General features: G+C 40.9%; 1 protein-coding gene across 1 annotated transcript; it reads left to right on the top strand.

Moving 5' to 3' along the window:
- Positions 1-1368: 1368 nt before the first annotated feature.
- Positions 1369-10161, top strand: LOC113635528. The gene is made up of 4 exons (XM_047816657.1): positions 1369-1555; positions 1723-2109; positions 2291-2440; positions 9953-10161. The coding sequence occupies exons 1-4, from the start codon at positions 1519-1521 to the stop codon at positions 10159-10161; spliced, it is 783 nt and encodes a 260-aa protein (XP_047672613.1). The 5' UTR covers positions 1369-1518.
- Positions 10162-21187: the final 11026 nt, after the last annotated feature.

Raw genomic sequence — 21187 nt, 5'->3', positions numbered from 1 at the left:
ATATATAATATAAAACTCTTCTTGTTTTAAGTTCTCACTGAGGGCTAAACCCCCCTAAAGATGAAACCCTAGAACCGCCCCTGGTGTCAACCCAAAAAACACGAAGTGCTTAATTTAATTAACATTAATTTTGTCATTTGTAAAACATCACAATAATTTTGAGTTGTTTTCAAGGACAGAGCTGGAATCTCCCTACAGTTTGAGATATGGCCTTGGTGATACACTTGATATACATTATATTTCCAAAAGTATTGGGTCACCTGACCTTTCCTGTTATATGTGGCTGTTTTCTGATCTCATCCCTACTGAACACCTTTGGGATGAATGTGAACGCTGACTCCACCCTACCTCACCTACATCAGTGCCTGCCTTTTGTAACACTCTTGTGGCTGATGAACACAAATATCCATCAGCACACTCCAAAATTATATATTCATATACATATACATAAACACACACACACACACACACACACACATATATATATATATATATATATATATATATATATATATATATATATATATATATATAAATAAAACATGACGTCCAGTTACCAGCATGACACTAAACAGGTAGTAGTAACGGCGAATTTTTACTTAAGTACATGTCAGAGCCCATACTTCTTTACTTTAACTTGAGTAAAAGAGTGTAGTCACTACTTCTACTTTTACTAGAGTCTTTTAAAAAATGATTATCTGTACTTCTACTTGAGTAAAGGATGTGTGTACTTTTGCCACCTCTGCCTCCTATAGATTAATTTTCTCGACCTGAGCCCACTGCTGAGCCACCGAGGGAATGGAAAGTTTTGTGGTTAGTGACGGTCACTTCATAAAGTTCTCAATTTCTGAAACACACAACCACAACACACACACACGCACACACACACACACACATGCACACACAGACACACACACATAGATAAACATTTGTGGTTAGAAATGGCCACTTTATGAATACAAGAAACACCTTTCATTTTGTGAGAAACACAACTGCAAAACACACACATCTGTATATGCACACAGGAAATCAGCACTCAGGCCTTTTGTAGATAAAGCCACTTCCTGTGTGTTTTTAGTTACTGGTCTAAAATCAGCTGTACACTGAAGAAGTCAAAAGATCAAAGGCACTGATGACACAGACACTGATCTTAGATCAGCTGAAACATCCTGAATAAAGGTGTGTAAATGTTCTGTAATACCTTAAAACAATTACTCCTAACTTTGATTTAATAACCGCATTATAAGATCTAAACTCTTATAATGCCTAAAACATTAGGATCAACCTCTCTAATTAACTAACACCTGCTGCAGTTAAGACTGATCTGATGTCTGAACTTCTCACAGAATAAAGGGTCAGACTGTAAAGAGACGTGCGGATTGTTCATCTTTCTCTCAAAAAAACATCACTCTTTAACCGCAACCAATGGTAGAAAAACGTTCCACTGACGTGGGCCAATCAGATTAAAGAGCATGAAAGAGCTTCAGCAGCACGAGCCGCTCAGCACCAGAGTCTGAGATGGAGACATCAAGAGTCACTCTCATCGCTCTCGTGTGTAAGTCATGTCTCACTTCAACACACTTTATTTAAAAAGTGTGTGTTGAGTCTCACTGCTGACTTCTGGATTTACTGTAAAGTCTGATGTTGTGTAGGTGTGTGTGAGGTTGTGTAGAAGTTTGTACACCTCCTCAGTGGAGTGTAAAGTCTGATGTTGTGTTGCAGGTGTTCTGTTCTTCAGTCAGAAGAGGATCTCTGGAGCAGAAGTGGAGATGAGAGTCAGACCAGGAGACGACGTCACTCTCTACTGTGACTGTGTTTGGAGAGATGGATTTTATCCGGTGTGGTTTAAAAACTGCTCAGAAAAAGATCATACTCCTGTTATCATCTCTAGTTACAATGTGATTCATGGTGATTTTCCACGTTATTCGTTTCTGTTGAACGTTTCCAGCAACACTCAAAATCTGCTGATTAAAAACATCACAGAATCAGATCAGGGCCTGTACTACTGCGCTCTGAGTGAGAAGAAGGTTACAGACAATGAAAAAGGTCCAATACAGAGCACTGACGTTTATCACTATGGAAACAGATCAACTCGACTCTTTGTACTCGGTAAGATCTTCTAATGATTCTTCATTTTTTTCTGTTTGCTGATTATCTCTGTAAAACTGAACAATATTCATAATCTGTTTGTGTGTGCGTGTGTGCGTGTGTGTGTGTGTGTGTGTGTGTGTGTGTGTGTGTGTGTGTGTGTGTGTGTGTGTGTGTGTGTGTGTGTGTGTGTGTTCCTCAGCAGAAGCCTGTCACAGTGTATCAGATGGATGTGTAAGCTGTGTAAGCTGGAGTCAGGTGTTCAGTGTGTGTGTGTGTGTTGTGTGTGTTCTCCTCTCCTCACTCCTCTCCTCCATCTGTGTGTACTGCGTCTGCACAAACACCACTAAAGGTACTCACACACTCGCTCTCCTCACTAACACTCATTCAACACTGAACACAACCACATTTAACTCTGATATGTTCCTTGTGCCTCAGTATAAATTTGTACTCACTTTTTATTTACAGACGTAATTGATCTCATTACACAGCAGAAATCTTTGTTCTTCCCACTTTAGATTTCTCAATTGATCGACTGATTCTGTGTAAACAAGTTAAAATGATGATTCTCTGTGTTTTTCTTATCAGGATCTGAAAAGAGAGGAGATCTGATCACTGAAAATGACTTTCAGGTATTTTCTATACAGACTCTCATCTTCATTTAGTCTTTTACCTGCTGTCCTAATACTGTAACCCCCTCTCTATCTGTCTGCCCCCCTCTCTTTTTCTCTCTCTCTCTTTTCCTCTCTCTCTCTCTCTCTCTCTCTCTCTCTCTCTCTCTCTCTCTCAGGTACATCAGTGTGAGAAAAGTGTAAACGGGGAGTTTTCTTGTCACACTGAAGTCTTTTACACACTTCAGAAACCAGCAATCAAATTTTACTAACACCCCCCCCCCCACACACACACACACACACACACACGCACACACACAGGCACACACATACATACACACACACACACACACACGCACACACACACACACGCATGCACACACACACGCACACATACACACACACACACACTTTAACTTGCTCTACTTGTTTTCTTTATGTTAAAATCTGCACTTGTTTGTTGATGATCAGTGTGTTTTTCTCTTTAAATGACTAGATTCTGTTTGTAATGAAGACGTTACAGATCAATAAAGACAAATGTGTCTATGCACTTCATCAGTACATTATTCAGGGGTGTGTGTGTGTTCCGAGCTTCAGGGCCTCACTATAACAGAAAGATTTACTTAATACATAAATCCATTAAGTTCATGTACGGTCCAAACCCACAGCTGTATGAAGAGCTCGACTCCATCAGCGTCCTGAATTCTGATCAGCGAGTGGATGAAGGGGTCTGTGGTCACGCCGTCAATCACTGGAACAGTCATGATGTGAGACATGCAGCTGCTTCTCAGTTTCTGGCCTAAAGAAAGTGTGAGTGTATTTACAGCGGTGTGTGTTGATGCTGCAGTCGTTTCAGCCAGTAAACAGGAAACTCTCACTGAGACCCTGCACCTCAGGCTGCACCTCGTCTCCTTCACTCACTGACCTCAGACCTGCTGTATGCATGCACTTCAGGCCAAAGTGCAATGTTGTGTACTGTAGGTGTGTAAGTTTGTGTAGATGGTTGAACACCTGCCTTTGTACAACAAAAATAAAACAATAAATACATAAATTTAATGTAAATATGAAATTCTGTCATCCTGTTGAAGGAAAAAAGTTTTGTGCAAACTTTAGGAGGTAATTAGTGGGAAGACTTGTCCATTCTTGGCCTCTGCCGATATTAGTTATGGGGCCCTCAGGATGATTAGTAGCTGTTTAAGGCTTGGAGGTGGAGGACACGATTTTGTATGAAGAGCAAGTTAATGAAGTGGTCCCTGGTCATTCTGTCCATACCTGACAGAGCACCTGATGTCCAGGGGTAAAACAGAAGAATTTATTATTATGGCATTGAGCCTCCATTTGAACAGCATGAATTCACCTTGAGAATGACGGACACAAGTCCTGCGCTATGTCAGAGGCATGTTGAGTTATTCCTCGTGCAGAAAAGGGACCAAGCCACTACCTGTTACTGGTGACAACTGGTGTAAATAATATTCAGTTCTGCTGACTGTGCAGACCATAAGGAGCTGTTCAGCTTCACTTTGAGGTTCATCTACCCACTCTGTCACCAGTCTTGCTGTGTTTATTGGGGCATAATTATCCTGATACACTGCACTATCTTCAGGGTGCACATGGCCCTCCAGGATGGTTCAGTAGGCCTTGGCAGTGACACCCTTCTCATATAATTATTAGTCCGGCGGAATGCCATGATTTTGCAGACAAACCTTCACTGATCCACCCCGGTGCTTCACTTTGGGCACACAGGAATCCAGGTGGTGATCTTCTGTGGGTCTTCTCCACACCGTAAATCTCTCAGAGGTGGGAAAGGCAGTATTCCCATCAGAGAATAATACATGTTTCACCTTGTACAGAGCCCAAGATTTCTGCTGTTGGCACCTTTGAAACTGACATTTAGCAAAGGCACGAGTAACCAAAGGTTTGGCTATAGCAGTCTAAAAATGAATACTGACCACTGTCCTGTTCTGTTCTGGTCACAGATGCACAACGAGACATGCACTAACAATTTGTACTCTTTTCAACTCAGATGTGTCTCCCATTGTGTTTAATGGATTAGAGAATTGTTTTAGTTTTTCAGTTTTATTGTCCAATCCCTGGAATTTCAGCCATAATTCAGTGACATAGAGAAAGTCTAAGTTCCTACATGGGTGGTTGCTTCTTGTAAGGACAAGTTAGCAACCTGAGTCTCACTGAAACAGGACACCAACAGTGAAGCTCTGCACCACAGTCTGAACGCTCATCTGCGTACACACTGACCTCAGATCTGCCCTGTCACTTAAAGTTTTTTAAGTTTGAGTTTGTGCAGCTCAACAACACACTTTAACCGCAACCAATGAGAGAAAAACGTTCCACTGATGTGGACCAATCAGATTGAAGAGCATGAAAGAGCTTCAGCAGCACGAGCCGCTCAGCACTAGAGTCTGAGATGGAGACATCAAGAGTCACTCTCATCGCTCTCGTGTGTAAGTCATGTCTCACTTCAACACACTTTATTTAAAAAGTGTGTGTTGAATCTCACTGCTGACTTCTGGATTTACTGTAAAGTCTGATGTTGTGTAGGTGTGTGTGAAGTTGTGTAGAAGTTTGTACACCTCCTCAGTGGAGTGTAAAGTCTGATGTTGTGTAGGTGTGTGTGAAGTTGTGTAGAAGTTTGTACACCTCCTCAGTGGAGTATAAAGTCTGATGTTGTGTTGCAGGTGTTCTGTTCTTCAGTCAGAAGAGGATCTCTGGAGCAGAAGTGGAGATGAGAGTCAGACCAGGAGACGACATCACCCTCTACTGTGACTGTGTTTGGAGAGATGGATTTTATCCGGTGTGGTTTAGAAACTGCTCAGAAGAAGATCTCATTTAAGATCTCATTTGCTGATCTGATAGATGGTGATGTATTAGGTGGTGATTTTGAATGTTACACATTTGTGTTGAACAAGTCCACCAACACACAATCTGCTGATTAAAAACTTCACAGAATCAGACCAGGGCCTGTACTACTGTTCTCTGAGTGAGAAGTTGTATCAGGATCATAACAAGGATGCCACGTCCCCCCTGTATGTGTATTGTTATGGTAACAGATCCAGTCAACTTTCTGTACTCGGTAAGATGTGTCCTATTCATTATGGTGGAGTTTCAGTCATTTGTAGCTCTTGCTGTTTGAAATGTGTGTTTCACTGTGTGTGTGTGTGTGTGTGTGTGTGTGTGTGTGTGTGTGTGTGTGTGTGTGTGTGTGTGTGTGTGTGTGTGTGTGTGTGTGTGTGTGTGTGTGTGTGTGTGTGTGTGTGTTCCTCAGCAGAAGCCTGTCACAGTGTATCAGATGGATGTGTAAGCTGTGTAAGCTGGAGTCAGGTGTTCAGTGTGTGTGTGTGTGTTGTGTGTGTTCTCCTCTCCTCACTCCTCTCCTCCATCTGTGTGTACTGCATCTGCACAAACACCACTAAAGGTACTCACACACTCGCTCTCCTCACTAACACTCATTCAGCACTGAACACAACCACATTTAACTCTGCTGTTAGTCATTATAAATGTATAATTCATTACATCTCAGTAATGGACAGTTGCGTTAGTTTGGTGACTTGAACCATCTCGCTTTAAATATCTTTCACCAAATAACATTATTACCTTCACTGCAGCAACTAAAGCTGAACTGACAGGAAGTGAGAAACAGCGGACTTGGAGGCATGATGAGGTATCGATATAAATATTAAAAATGACTGAACTAATGACGTGTGAAAAATATCAAACAACTGTGTGCAATTCACCACAAAAAACTCAATGAAACTCTCTTTTTCTTCACTGCAGGATGGAGAAGATGAGGTTTGTTATGCCTCGCTGGACATCCAGAACCTCAAGAAGAAGAAGAAGAAGAAGAAGAAGAAGAAGAAGAAGAAGAAGAAGAAGAAGAAGAAGAAGAAGACGAGTGTTCAGCACTTTGATTTCAGCACATATTCTGAAGTCGTGAAATTGACTAAAATGTTATGTTCAAATCATGTTCCTTCATTTCGTTTCAATTTCTCTTCATCATTTTCTATCAACCCTTATCACCCCTTTATGGCTCAGGTCTTTAATAGATCGTTATCTGTGTGTAGATGTAAAATAGTGATAGATCTGATGAAACATGGTATCAGCTTCCTCCATGATGCCGATGACACACTGCACAGTTGAACAAATCCAGATGAGAGACAGCAGCTTGATAACATTGAGGAATGTGTAAAGGACATCAGACACTAGAGGCTCAGTTACATCCTCCTACTGATGAGATGCTGGTCCTCTGATCCCGTCTGCTCCATCCTGATGCTCTGCTTCAGCTTGGAACCTCTTTCACCTGACGTTCACTCTTGTGTTCAGCCTGAAGCTTGCAGAGAGGCTGCTGTGGAGGTCTTGAAAATGGTACACTCAATAACTGTAGCTGGATATTATAGAATTAAAGCTGAAAGTACTGAAATCTGAAATGGACCTGATGTCCAAACTCATACAGTTACTGAAGAGGTTTATGCATCGTTTAGCTATGAAACTCTTCTGTCAAGCCTATTTGGTTCTCCAAACACCTCCACTGTGGCCTATCGCCACGCTTCCCCATTTACACAGCCTTTAATTAACCCAATTAACACCAGGGCTTCGCCCCAGCATGCAGTAAGAGAATGCGCTTGTCATCCTCCTCCTCCTCCTCAGCACCCGGAAGATAACGGTTCTCTTTTGAGTCTAGTTCCTCTACAAGTTCCTCGTCCTCATCTACAAAGCTATTTTGTGTCAACATTGTTAGCTAAAAATGCTACCTGAATAAAATCGATCGATCTGATCTGTCATCTTTTGGTCTCCTTTAAAGGTGGGGTGCACGTTGTTTGAGAAATGATTCAGAAAACTGAGTCGGGCCGACAAACAAAACAAATGTGTAGCCAATGAGCAGAAACGGGTGTATCTTCTCAATATGCGGCGGAGAGAGTGTTCAGTGCGCATGTCTGACATTAGCAGAAAGGGGCGTGTCTTGTCAACATGTGGTGGAGAGAGCTTACGATAAAGCTTACGATAAGGCAAGAAGCAGGACCCGTGTTAATACAGGATCAGTTTTCCAGCACTGGAGAGAACTGAACATACTACAAAAACACATTTGTATTACCAAAGTATTACTCATTGAGTTCATTTATTGGTAAAAATCTCCCCTCGGCCAGCTGCCCCAGTAGGTTCTGCCATAATAGTTGCCAGGGTTATGTATGTATGTGTGAGGTGGAGCTATCAAAACAGGGGTTTAAGCCTTTAAGCTTCATGCAACTGAAATCTCTCAGATGTGCAGCTGTGCATGTTTGCAGACATCCTGCAGGTTTCTGTGGTTTATTGCTCTTCATGGTATCACTGTCCTTGCTGCAGAAGCTGGACATAAACAACATAGTGCCACTGGATGAAGGGAAGGGATCTGATCATCTGAGACGAGACTGAAGATTCTACATTCTGCAGTTCTGTGTGTAAACTGGTGTAGTGACCTTCAGTTAGTGAACATAACAGATGAATAAAGCAGTGCATCTCTGTAAATGTCTGAAACCCTGAAATTGCTTGTGCTACAAGACAGGAAAACCACAGCAAAGCTTTGCAGACACACACACACACACACACACACACACACACACACACACACACACACACATCACACAGACACACCCATCACACAGACACACACACACACACACTCCACCACAAACACACACACACACACACACACACACACACACATACTCACACAACCATCACACAGAAACACACACATACACACTTGCACACACTTGCACACACTCACACACACTCAAACTCACACACACACACACACACACACACACACACACACACACACACACACACACACACACACACACACACACACACACACACACACACACTATGCAGACTGAATATTTAGAGTGGTCCAAAGTGATAGAACTAATATGAGTGATATTTTGATTAAATTGAGTACACACTTCCTTCCTCAGTCAGGAGATGACAGGGTCTGCTGTGGTCCAACAAACCCTGCTCTGGTCCACCACCACTGAGTAGCTAACCAGCAGAAGATCTTAAAAACCCTCTTTAATCCTGAAGAAGCTCAAACAGAAGACCAGATGCCTTCCTATACTGACAGGAGATCCAGACATGATCTCACTCTAGACACCTTCCTTCACCTTGACTTCTTCACTCACTGACCTTAAACCTGCTTCAATCCTGAGTCACTCAGAACAGAACGAGGTACAAAAGTATGACGTGATGATGGATTTGATCAAAGATAATTATCTAGAATTTCTAAAAATATGCCACTGACAGTCACAAATCTGACGCGATGACCAGGTTCTTTTTTCTCCGAAATGATCATCGCCCCATTTTAAACTGGTGATGTGGCTTTTTGTTTTCAATGGAAAAAGTGTCTTAGCCACAATACTGGATTCACAACCCCCAAGGTAACAAAAAATGTTCCACTGTCTCTGAACAATCGTGTTAAAGATTCTATCAACCTCAAAGTCTTCTTTTTGAAACAATAAAAGTCAAAGTTTAACCGCAACCAATCAGCAGCTAGATAGCAGGCGATATTTTCCACTGACGGACCAATCAGATTAAAGAGCATGAAAGAGCTTCAGCGGCATGAGCCGCTCAGCACCAGAGTCTGAGATGGAGACATCAAGAGTCGCTCTCATCGCTCTCGTGTGTAAGTCATGTCTCACTTCAACACACTTTACTTAAAAAGTGTGTGTTGAATCTCATTGCTGACTTCTGGATTTACTGTAAAGTCTGATGTTGTGTAGGTGTGTGAGGTTGCGTAGAAGTTTGTACACCTCCTCAGTGTGTGTGTGTGTGTGTGTGTGTGTGTGTGTGTCTGTGTGTGTGTGTGTGTGTGTGTGTGTGTGTGTGTGTGTGTGTGTTTGTGTGTGCGTGTTCCTCAGCAGAACCCTGTCACAGTGTATCAGAGGGGAGTGTAAGCTGTGTAAGCTGGAGTCAGGTGTTCAGTGTGTGTGTTGTGTGTGTTCTCCTCTCCTCACTCCTATTCTCCATCTGCATGTACTGCGTATGCACAAACACCACTAAAGGTACTCACCCACTCGCTCTCCTCACTAACACTCATTCAGCTCGGAACACAGGAAGTACATCTTCTCTTCGCCATCCAGGAGGCGTCTCTACTAACCTGTCAGTCATTTTGTCCTGAGTCTTAGGGGTGTGGCTTTAGACAGACTGATTTAAATAATCTTTGTAAATAGTGTCACTACTTTAAGATGACATTCTTTAATTCACAGCGAGAGTCAAAGCTGATCTGACAGGAAGTGACAAAAAGACGACTCTGAGACGTGAAGAAGTCGGAGATGATGAGGTTTGTTATGCCTCACTGGACACCCAAAAGCTCGAGAGGAAGAAGATGAAGAGGAAGAAGAGAATTCAGCACTTTGATTTCAGCACATACTCAGAGGTCAGAACTGAGAGAACTGAGAGAACTGAGAGATTCTGAGGAGGTATTAAAAAGTCCTGAACTTTCTGTTACATCACAGTGTTTTATTCTGATCAATTGTTTTTACTTCCTTTATGACTTTAATCCTAATTAGAGAAATTAATTTGAGCTTCTTGCTGCTTGTGCTTTATGGTTTTATTACTGATGTCTGATTCATTATTTGTCTTTGTACTATATAATGAACTAGATTGAAATGTTGTATGTAATGTATATCAGAATATGCTGATAAATAAAATAAAAAACATTATATTCCCTTTTTATTTTCAGTTTTTCTGCCCATGTTTCTATTTGTGAAATTCTCTAGTGAAGACGAGTTGTGTAACTTAATTGTGAACGTTAATACGATAACTTTTTAAGAGCCGAACCCAAACACAAATCACAACTCTGTCATGTTGTGGTCTAGATTTGGCCTTTTCTTTACAGCTAAGCTTATGGTGAAGTTCTCTGTACCTCTCTGTGACGTGTGTGCAGTCGTTACTGTCTGAGTGCAGGACCTGGTCAGGGCTTCATCTCATCCAGCATTGTGCTGCAGAATGTCAGTAGTGCTGTGAGATCTCAGGACGACTGATCTCCTGGAAGGTTGCAGGGTCTTCCAGAATCTGCTTGTTGTACAAAAAAGGTTTTATGTGACTAGTATTATGGGCTTGTAACCCATCAGTAATCTGATTGTGATAAGTAGAGCCTTCATTAGCTACTCATTGGACTGCTCCAGTTAGAGGCCAGATTATAGAGTGTCACATCAAACACCTTTTACAGGCAGAATCACAGAGTGCCATTGGGGAAACGGCGGTGTGGCCAAGCAGCAGTTATGAAGGTGAATGGACCACAAACCTGTGCTGAGTAATATTAATGACTATTCTCTGCTCGTCTATTTATATGGTATAAATTATAAAACTTAATAAAATCTTAAACATTTCAAATATACTGGTCTATAGAATGTCCTGTGATTTTATGTAATAATTTAGAACAATAGGTCTTAGTGATTCTCTGTGTTCCTATGGGGGAATCTTAAAGTTTCTCTACAGACCACAGAATTTGTTCCAAGCAGCTAAATGCTAAACTCCTGCCAGGTTCTAGCTCTTATGAAAAAAATATTGAGCAGTAAATTGGAGTTTGTACCACACATTTAATACACACATGCTCCTAAAAGCCTCCACCTAGCAGTTGGCATGCACAAATTGTTTCCATACACTTGTTCCTTGTGTTTCAATGATTGTCACCCCTATTTATACTGGTTGTCTTGCATCCTTGTGTTTGTGTTCCTGTGTTCCTGTTACGGTGTTCTTGTAATTTGTGTTTTCTTTTCTTTTTGTGTTATTTTGTATTTCTTTTTCTGATAGTAAGAAGCTTTCTGGCAATGTTTCAGGTGGTGCACTTTCAAAGTGGGACTGCCTCAGAGGATGCTGATAGTGGGGAGAGGAATAAGTGGTGCGGGAGCAGGCTTCTTGGGGGACCATACATTGACACTGTTGGCACATTTGACAGAAAGCCTTTACATAATCATGCATACAAGGCCAGGTAACCTGATCCCACAGCTTCTCCAAGGTGTTACTTAATCTGTGTGGTAAGGACAGTGCAGGATTAAGGTTAAGTGGATCAGTATATTAAAGCGGGCCAGCTCTGGGCCAAGTCCAGTAGGGCCATGACCGGTGTAGGAGAAGACCGTCGCCACCCTACATTGGCCCAGGCTAGCTCCGGCAATCTGACTTTAAGTTAAAACAACAACTCGCAAGTTAAAATTTAATGAAGAAATGATCAGCCAAACTTACGAAGACTGGATTCAGTTGAGGTAGGTTTATTGACTGTTTTATAGACAGCAATCAAACAGCTGGTACCAGGGGTACAAGTCTGCTCAGTAGACGAGACCTGCACCAGGGATACAAGTTCGTCTAGCAGACAGGACTTGCACCAGGGATACAAGTTAGCCTAGTAGACGGGACTTGTACCAAAGCACTGCTGATTTTGGAAAGCTTATATACAGCTCTGACATGCCCCCCTCTTCGCCATACCCCCCCTGCTATCCAATCATAAATCGCTTACGCACGCACTTTCCGCATGCTCGGGAATTTACCATTGTCTCCAAAATGACCCTTTCTGCCCAGACGTTGGGTAAACATTTGCCTCTGCATTAGGCCCCATAAATTCCCATTATCATTCCCCTGGGGGAATCCCATTAAGGCCGACGTCATCCGGCCATAAAACTTATAAGTTGGGTCCTATGTGTGTTTAGAGACTTCATTCCCTTTCCTGAGGGTTAACGTGACTTCACATGGGTATGTATTGCATCTTCTTAGGTTTTTGTTTATCAACATTGTTTCTTCTGTATGACTTAAAACCAGTTCTTTACTATTCTGTCTCTTTGGATACAGTGTGCAGTAGTCATTGGTTGATTTATTACCCTGGTGGCCGGAGTGAGCATGTGTTTACAGAATTTCTTGTGTTTCATAGCTTTGATCTCTACTTGGGTTGCAAATCTTCTGGACAAGACTGAACTTTCGACACCGTCTTCTACTGCTGATCTCCTCACTAAGGTCATTACTTATTACCTCCGGAACATGGAGAGTCGTGGTCGACCCAGTGACACATCCGCTTCTAGGAGAATAAATGTTTCAACCCAGACTGCTACAGTCGCTACTTAATGAACCCAAACTCCTCCAGCCTACAAGCACACAAGCTACTCAAACTACGTGGCGTGTTAACAAAAAGACTCAATATCCTCCTCGTTTTGCTGTCAAACCATTTTACATTAAGAAGTGACTCTTTCCTTTTGATTTTGTATCTCATTATTAAAGCCTTTATCTTCAACTTCTTTTCCCTACATCCTGTACATGTACATGTCTTGTTCTGCCTCACTGTGTGTGTGTATGTGTGTGTGTGTGTGTGTGTGTGTGTGTGTGTGTGTGTGTGTGTGTGTGTGTGTGTGTGTGTGTGTGTGTGTGTGTGTGTGTGTGTGTGGGTTGCTGAGCACTTTATTTATGACCTCTAATGGTCTCTGTCTCGGATTTCTTTGCTTCTCATGGCCCTAATGGCCTGTGTGCGTGTTTACATTGGACACTCAATGTATGGTTTCCTCTCCCCCTCTCATGTGCATGTGTTCCCTTAGTTGGGGTATAAGTTGAACCTTCTATGTATTAAAATTTCCCACACCAGTTTTCCATCAAAGTCGTGCCTGAGCTGGGGCACCTTGGGAACTGACGGCATGTGTAGGCCACAACATGCCAGTCATAGTTTGTCGCTCAGACACCTCTAAGGGAATCTAGTTGTAGCCAACGGCAGATGGTACAAAGCAGTTTGTCCATTTGTAGGTTAAGGCCTGGGGTGTATCTCCACTTGTAAAAATTTGCACTGCATTGATCTGTGTTGTTCTTCCTATATGGTTTCATAATCTTGGTCTTCCTCAATAGAGAATGCGTGATAGGTCAGTAGGGGGAGCATGGCTTGGCTCAGTAGGTCACAGGTGTGTCGTCCTCCTAAGTAGCAGACTCTAAAAAAGGGCAGAGGAATAAAAGGAAAAAAAAACATGTTACCTCTCCTTGAACCACCACCTTATTGTGGTGGAGGGGTTTGCATGCCTGAATGATCCTAGGAGCTATGTTGTCTGGGGCTTGCTGCCCCTGGTAGGGTCTCCCAAGGCAAACAGGTCCTGGGTGATAGGCCAGACAAAGAATGGTTCAAATCCCCCTTATGAGGAACTTAAAATCAAGGTAGATACCAGGAAGATACCTCCTTCATAGAATTAATTAAATCGGCGGATGAACAGACCAAATAAGCCTAACGTTAAATTCCGGTACCGTTAATTTCAACTTAGGTTAAAATATTTGGAAATCACTATAACACATTATAGTTGCTTATAAATATTTACTTTGCTTCGCGAGCCAAAATCGCTACACAGGGTTGATCCATGGTTTGTTGTTGGGAAAACACCATACAGTCCTGGTAGGTACAGTATTCTCCAAGATGACGATGACACACTGCACAATTGAACAAAGCCAGATGAGAGACAGCAGCTTGATAACATTGAGGAATGTGTAAAGGACATTAGACACTAGAGGCTCAGTCACTTCCTCCTAATGATGAGTCCTGGTCCTCTGATCCCGTCTGCTCCATCCTGATGCTCTGCTTCAGCTTGGAACCTCTTTCACCTCTTTATTGTGATGTTTTACAAATGACAAAATTAATGTTAATTAAATTAAGCACTTCGTGTTTTTTGGGTTGACACCAGGGGCGGTTCTAGGGTTTCATCTTTAGGGGGGTTTAGCCCTCAGTGAGAACTTAAAACAAGAAGAGTTCTATATTATATATATTATATGACAACTCTGGTAATAAGAATAGTGAAATTTCACTGCTTTTGGTTGCCGTCTTTGCGTCTTTCCGCCGATTAACGTTATAGATAAACGCCTCCAGCTCAGACTGTGCGTGCACGCTTCGCGTACCTGTGCTTTTAAGTTCAAATAAAGCAGACAGCTGAAGATGCACTTTTGAAAGTCTACAACACACGCGTGTAAAAGTATTGAATAAAAGCAAAGTAAAAGAAAATCGCTCTTGGATCAAACTGATAAATAATTTTCTTTCCCATCGATGACATGTCCTGCATTTCAACGTAATTTTTATTGTTTATTTATGAAAGTAAAAATTATCCTTATAGTTTTAGGGTGGCTGAGATTACAGACAGAAGCCAACCTAAAAAAGGACTAGAACCAGTGGTGTAGTCTGTGTGATACGCAGGTATACGTCCTATACCCACTAGGAAATGTCAAGGATTTCCGTATACCCACTAGGATATGCCAAGGATTTCCGTATACCCACTTAAAAAGCATGAGGATACGTAACAATATCGTTTTGTGACAGAACTTTCATTCCTAAATTCATCCCGTCTGTGTTGCGAACACAGACTGTGGCTGCGATTGCGAATCACTTTGTAAACTACCAGTTCATTCAGTTCATAATATTCTGCAATGAAAGAGTGTTTGTGATAGAACTGAACAAATGTTTATTGTTCACTCTTAAATGTACATTGAAAATTGACAGCTGATAAAACCTGTGCTCCAGGTCTAAATGTACCTCTTAAAGGTATAGTTCACCCAAAAATGAAAATTGTGTTATTTCCTCACCCTCAATTTGTTCCAAAACTGTATGAATTTCTTTCTTCTGTTTAACACAAAAGATGATATTTTGAAAAATGTTAGTAATCAGACAGTTGGCAGCACCCACTGACTTTCATAGTCTATATTTTTTCCTACTGTGAAAGTCAATGGGTGCTGCCAACTGTCTGATTACATTTAGCCTTAATATGAATATGGGACCTGGAGCACAGGTTTAATCAGCTGACTGTCTTTTGTTGCTTATAATAAATTGGAATGTTGATAACACATAAGCAGTCTTTAATTATGCTCTCAATTACATGTAGATGCATATTTTATGCATTAGTGAGTGTGGTGGTGCCTATGGGGTGTCGCTTTAGGATGGGTGTGTATGAGGCTGGGAGGGGGAAAAAAAATCACAGTATACTCACTACAAAAAACTACACTACACCACTGACTAGAACCGCCCCTGGTTGACACAATTCGCAACGCATTCACTAGGAATTGTTTTTGACGCCGATTATTTCAAACATCTCCCTCATATATGGCCATGTGTGTTCAGGAATGTACTCGTTGTTAGTTATTTTAACATCGGTAACTCCCTTTGAATTAACATTATCCAGTCCTTTTGTAGGCGTGCTGCTCATTGTTAGCTCCACTATCCTTAGTCTATGTCTGATAGCCAGTAAATAATACAGTACACCAGTCACATGGTGAAAACGCCGCACAATGATAGGATGATAGGCTGGAAACAGTGCTCAATGAGAAGAAATAATACTAGAAGTAACGAGTCCGTTTTGAAAATGTAAGAAGTAAAAAGTACAGATATTTGTGTAAAAATGTAATGAGTAAAAGTAAAAAGTTGTCCGAAAAATAAATAGTGGAGTAAAGTACTGATACCAGAAAACTTTACTTAAGCACAATAACAAAGTATTTTTACTCCGTTACTTCCCACCTCTGATCAGTATGAGGACACTGCGTCGGCATCTTAAACATCTGAGACTATACAGACGAAAGAATCAAACGGATCCATTGGATGTGGCATTATTCCTTGTTGATGAACTAGACCGTTACGGGAAGCTACATGGCTATAAACTACAACATCTAAAATGTATTCAGGCTGGATTTGTTGTCAGTCAAAGTGTAATTAGACATTTATTAAATATTCTGGATCTGTATGGAGTGCAACTCAGAAAGAGAAATCGCTTAAGACGTCTTATGTATGTAAATCCTGGCCCCAATTCCTGGCACCTGGGCTCCTATGACAAACTGAACCCTTTTGGTATCTGCATTAACAGCGCATTCGATGGATTTTCTAGGAGGGTAATTTGGCTACATGCTTATACTACTAATTCTAACCCGAAGGTCATCGCGAGCTATTTTATTAATGAAGTTCCAGAGAGGATGGGGACGCCAGACTGAGGTCAGATCTGGGAACAGAGAATTGTTACATGAAACAAATGCAAAAGTTCCTCCGTTATGGCCACAATGACGAATACGCTGAAAACTGCTTGAAAACAGTACTGGATAAATCGTTTCCAGAATTTGGACAAGGATTATTTCACAGGTGGTTTTCTGGACACACAATTGATTTTATTCACTGTCTGAACATCATTGAGGTAAGGTTATATTAAACCTAAAATGCCCACAATTTCTATTCTTTATTAGTTCTTTTTATCATTAAAAAATAATTTTAAATGATTATTTTATATGCAGCTGTCTACTGGAGTGGGGGTTCAATTTTCAACTGGCTGGCAGGAGCTGCCACAGTTAGGTCACGTGAAACGCCAACCAGACACTGGCAGGTCCTGCAATTGGCAGCACTTTGAATTTAGTGATAATTTAGTGTCGGTGGCAATATTTTTTTGTTGTTTCATTTAATTTTAATAACTTTATTATTCTGTAAGGTGTTTGAAAGGATTACTTATATAATATATTTTACACGCTACAAAGAAACACTCAGTCCGGCCAACTGCTCAGAGATATGTCATCTGCACTTCTCTCTATACAGTATGTTTATATGAATGAACTACGTCTGTTTTAAGTGAATTACTCAAATGAATATATCCTTAAACTTGATACGAGTTCATTTTCGATCTATCGCGTCTATATGTGGCTCGAATTATTGTGATGCCCGCCGAATTTTAAGTGTTTTTCATGTACAGTACTTTAAAATTAAAGTAATTTTCTATTCGCATTTGTACCTATGGATGTCTTCTTATACACTATGTACATTTTGTCCACATTTTTTACTGTTAAGGGGTGAAAACAGTGTGATCCCAAAAGGCAGGTAATATCTTTAACGGACAGCTCCATTTAATGCGCACACTTTGACGCGTCCCTGTGCTATTGTAACGTGTCTGTCTGTTTCCCCTTGTTTCTGTCTGCCGTCTCTCCCTGATGTTAATTGTTGACCCCGCCCACCTATCTGTTACCATGGACACTAATTACATTCAATCTCTTCCCCAGGTGTTTTGTCTTAGTCCTTGTCTGTCTCTGTTTTGTGATTGGTTCTCGTTCACCATATATACTCTGTCTGTTCACTTCAATGTTGTAGGTCGTTTTTGGTGTTTGGTGTATCCTGTTCTCTGCTCCTGTTCTCTGCTCCTGTTCTCTGCTCCTGTTCTCTGCTCCTGTTCTCTGCTCCTGTTCTCTGCTCCCTGTTCCTTTTCAGTGTTATGACCTGTTTTGCCTGCCTGTTTCTGTTTCGTTCCGTGTTCTGCCTTGTGTTGCCTGCCTGTTCATCCGTGTTTTGTTCATTAAACAGAAAACTGCATTTGGATCCCCACTCGCCTTTTGTCTCACCGTGTCACATCGTGACAGCTATAAAGAAATTATAATAACTTATTTTGGATATTTTCAGTCTTATTTAACTGTTAAAACTAATTTAGACTTTTAAACCCAGTTGGTGGAATTGTCAGACAGTACCTTAAATATCATCCGCAATGCGCAAGTCACCTTCCAGTTGGGATCACGCTAATTTGAGTGCCTTAACAGTAATAAATGTTGACATAAATGGGTATCTTACAAAAGAAGATATCCATACGTAATGCATGATCGAATCACTATAAATTCTTGAGAGGTGTCAAAGTGTGCGCATTTAATGTAGCTGTCAGTTAAAGAAATTACCTGCCAGTTGGGATCACACTGTTTTTACCCCCTTATTAGTAAAAAAATTTGGACAAAACACGTCAAATGTGCACGTTAAATGGAGCTGTGCAAATGCAAATAGAAATTTACTTTAATTATAAAGTATGTGATAGCAGAGGGACGAGTCAAAGTCCTGCCAGCCAGTAGAAGATGAACTCCTAGTGGGTGGTTTATTGTTACAATAATGTTATTGTATGTGTAAAGTATGTTTGTTTACTTCACTGTCACAGCATTTGTGGAACAGTCACAGAATTCGCCAGAACAGTAATGCAGTGGCTACAAATGGCCGTCCACTCATGATGTATCATCTACCACAACTTTTTGGAGCAATAGATTACCTGAAACCTGTCTCTCAGGATGCTGTGGATGCCTGTAGAGAGGAATGTCTTCAAAGAGGACCATACTCATGTGATGAGACAGTTTTTACTTTTGATGAGACAGTTTTATCATGCCTTCTTATGGAAGAGAACCATCTTCATCCACCCACAACACCTGATGAAGCTATTGAATTGTACATGTTCCTGAGGAGGTGTATAGTTGCAAATCTATAATCTGTAATAACTTATTTTAACATGAGACTGTCTCCTCAGTTTGACTTTCATATTTGCATTTGTTGTACATCAGACTGAAGATTTGGTAATTGTGTAATTTGGTAATCATCTTTCCTCCATCAGTTCATCTGCTAACAACACACTAACAATTATAACATCAAGCACAATGTAAAATCAAATTGCAATAATAAATTTCATACTCTTTTATAAAAATTAACTGGGTTCTTTTTTATTTATGTCACATGAAATGCAACCTATTTATAACATTTCCAGTTAACATGAACTGTAAAAAAAGAAAGATTGAATTACATTTGAAGATGTAAACAAAAAAGTCACATGAGCAGCCTTGAACACCTTACATTAATTACATTATTTGAAGAGGATAAGATCAACTGTGCAAATTTACATCAAATGTTTTAACAGTTTATATTCTGAATATGAACATTTGTAAACAATGTGAACATTTTGAAAAAGCTGAATTTTCAAAAATGAAAAACCATGCAGTGCACATGTTTGAGGTAACATTTTTAACTCCAATTTTTATGGCAAATACAATAACAAATCACCGCCATATCCTTCTGTTAACATTTAGGTCATGATACATACAATGTCCATGATAAGTGCATGTGTACTTGACAATATACTTTTGAAATCAGAGCGCAGCTCTGGGTAAGAGCTGTATGTGGAAGGAAGCTCCAGAACTGGGCCATGGTGTGAGCGACTGGATGCCTTGCCAGTCCATCCAAAGATGTGAAAATCACTTTTATTTCATTGACACAGACAACATCAGAGCCTGTGACAAATTTAAGCATTTTCCTCGATCCCACTCCATCTAATCCTCTGATGTACTGCTGTTAAAAACGCAAGCACTTGCTCTCTGCTTGAGTTTGAGGTGAGACATCCAGCATATTCAAGATCCTTCTTGTTGTGGGTCTTTTGTCTTCATACATCTGTAGCACATCCACTGGGCTATTGAAAGTTTCACTGAAAATCTCTTTGGCTTCTCCAGACATGTTGGAGATCCAGCAGCTCATCTCTATCATCACCAAGGAGATCTTCTTTTAAGGCCAAAGAGACCAGGACCATGTCTGACTGACTCAGGTATGAGAGAAATGATTCAATCATAATCTCATCTGTGACTGAATGCTCTCCAAAAATGAGTGCCACTGTGAAAGCTGTTGCCAGATGGGTTGGGAAATATCTGTGGTCCTTAAATCCTTTGTCCAGGATTCTTCCAATTGACTTCCAGTCTTCATCCTGCCATTTTTCAGAGAGTGATGGCACTCTCATATCCTCTCCTTCAGCTGCATGATCCAAAAATTCTGACCAGAAGCCTGAGTACACATCTCTGGACACACCATCTTCATCAGCTCCCTTCTCATCTATGATGCTGTACTTTAAGTTGTAAGTCATGATCCTTGAATCTTTAAACTGGCCAATCATCTCATCCAAAAGAGTGCTCCTATGCAGCTTCATGGTTACATGTAGGAGTGTATATTCTGAAGCTGAAAGTGTGACCCCATGAGCTGCAGCTTCTGCTTGATCTGTGATAGGGCTGTAATCCTCCTCTGTCTCACTCAAATCAATCACACTGATCGAATCACTTGTTGAGGGAAAAATGACATTTGTGATTACCAAGTCAGAGTCTTGTGTGACAGGGGTCACCAAAGTGTCTTCCAAACTGCATGCCAGAGGTTCCCCTGAGTATGGGCATATTATAACCTTGGATGACTGAGACAAAGAGTCAGTTGTATGAGCAGAAATGACAGGAGTGGAACATTCTGTGGAATGTTCTTGTGGTGTTTGCATTTCTTCTTTTGTCTCAATATCACTGACATTGGTTTCATCATTTGGGATACTCTTGTACTCAGGTAAAACCTTAGCATTCCCATTTTCAGTACTGTGTAGAGTTCTCCCACACTAGTGTCATCTTCAAGAACTGTTTCTCGAAAAACAAAAATATCGTGACTAAAGTTCTCCTACTGTCCTTTTTTGGACACACCTCTTGGGAAGAACAGTTCTTTGGCTTGACTTAAAATGTCTGATTTCTTTGCATTTTTAGAGAGGTCAACAGTTCGAGTTCCTCCACCTGAGCGCTTCCTTACTTGTTTACCTTCATGAAACCATCCTATCTCTATTTTTCTTGTTTTCTTCTCAGCCATCCTGTTGTTCCTCAGATGTCGTCTAGATTTAGATTGAAAGTCCTCAGATGAACCAGCCTCTGTTCTGATATTTATTCCCATC

The sequence above is a fragment of the Tachysurus fulvidraco genome, chromosome 7 (assembly GCF_022655615.1).
Source record: "Tachysurus fulvidraco isolate hzauxx_2018 chromosome 7, HZAU_PFXX_2.0, whole genome shotgun sequence".
In the NCBI taxonomy this organism is placed as follows: Eukaryota; Metazoa; Chordata; class Actinopteri; order Siluriformes; family Bagridae; genus Tachysurus; species Tachysurus fulvidraco.
This window is presented reverse-complemented; position numbering and strand designations above follow the sequence as displayed.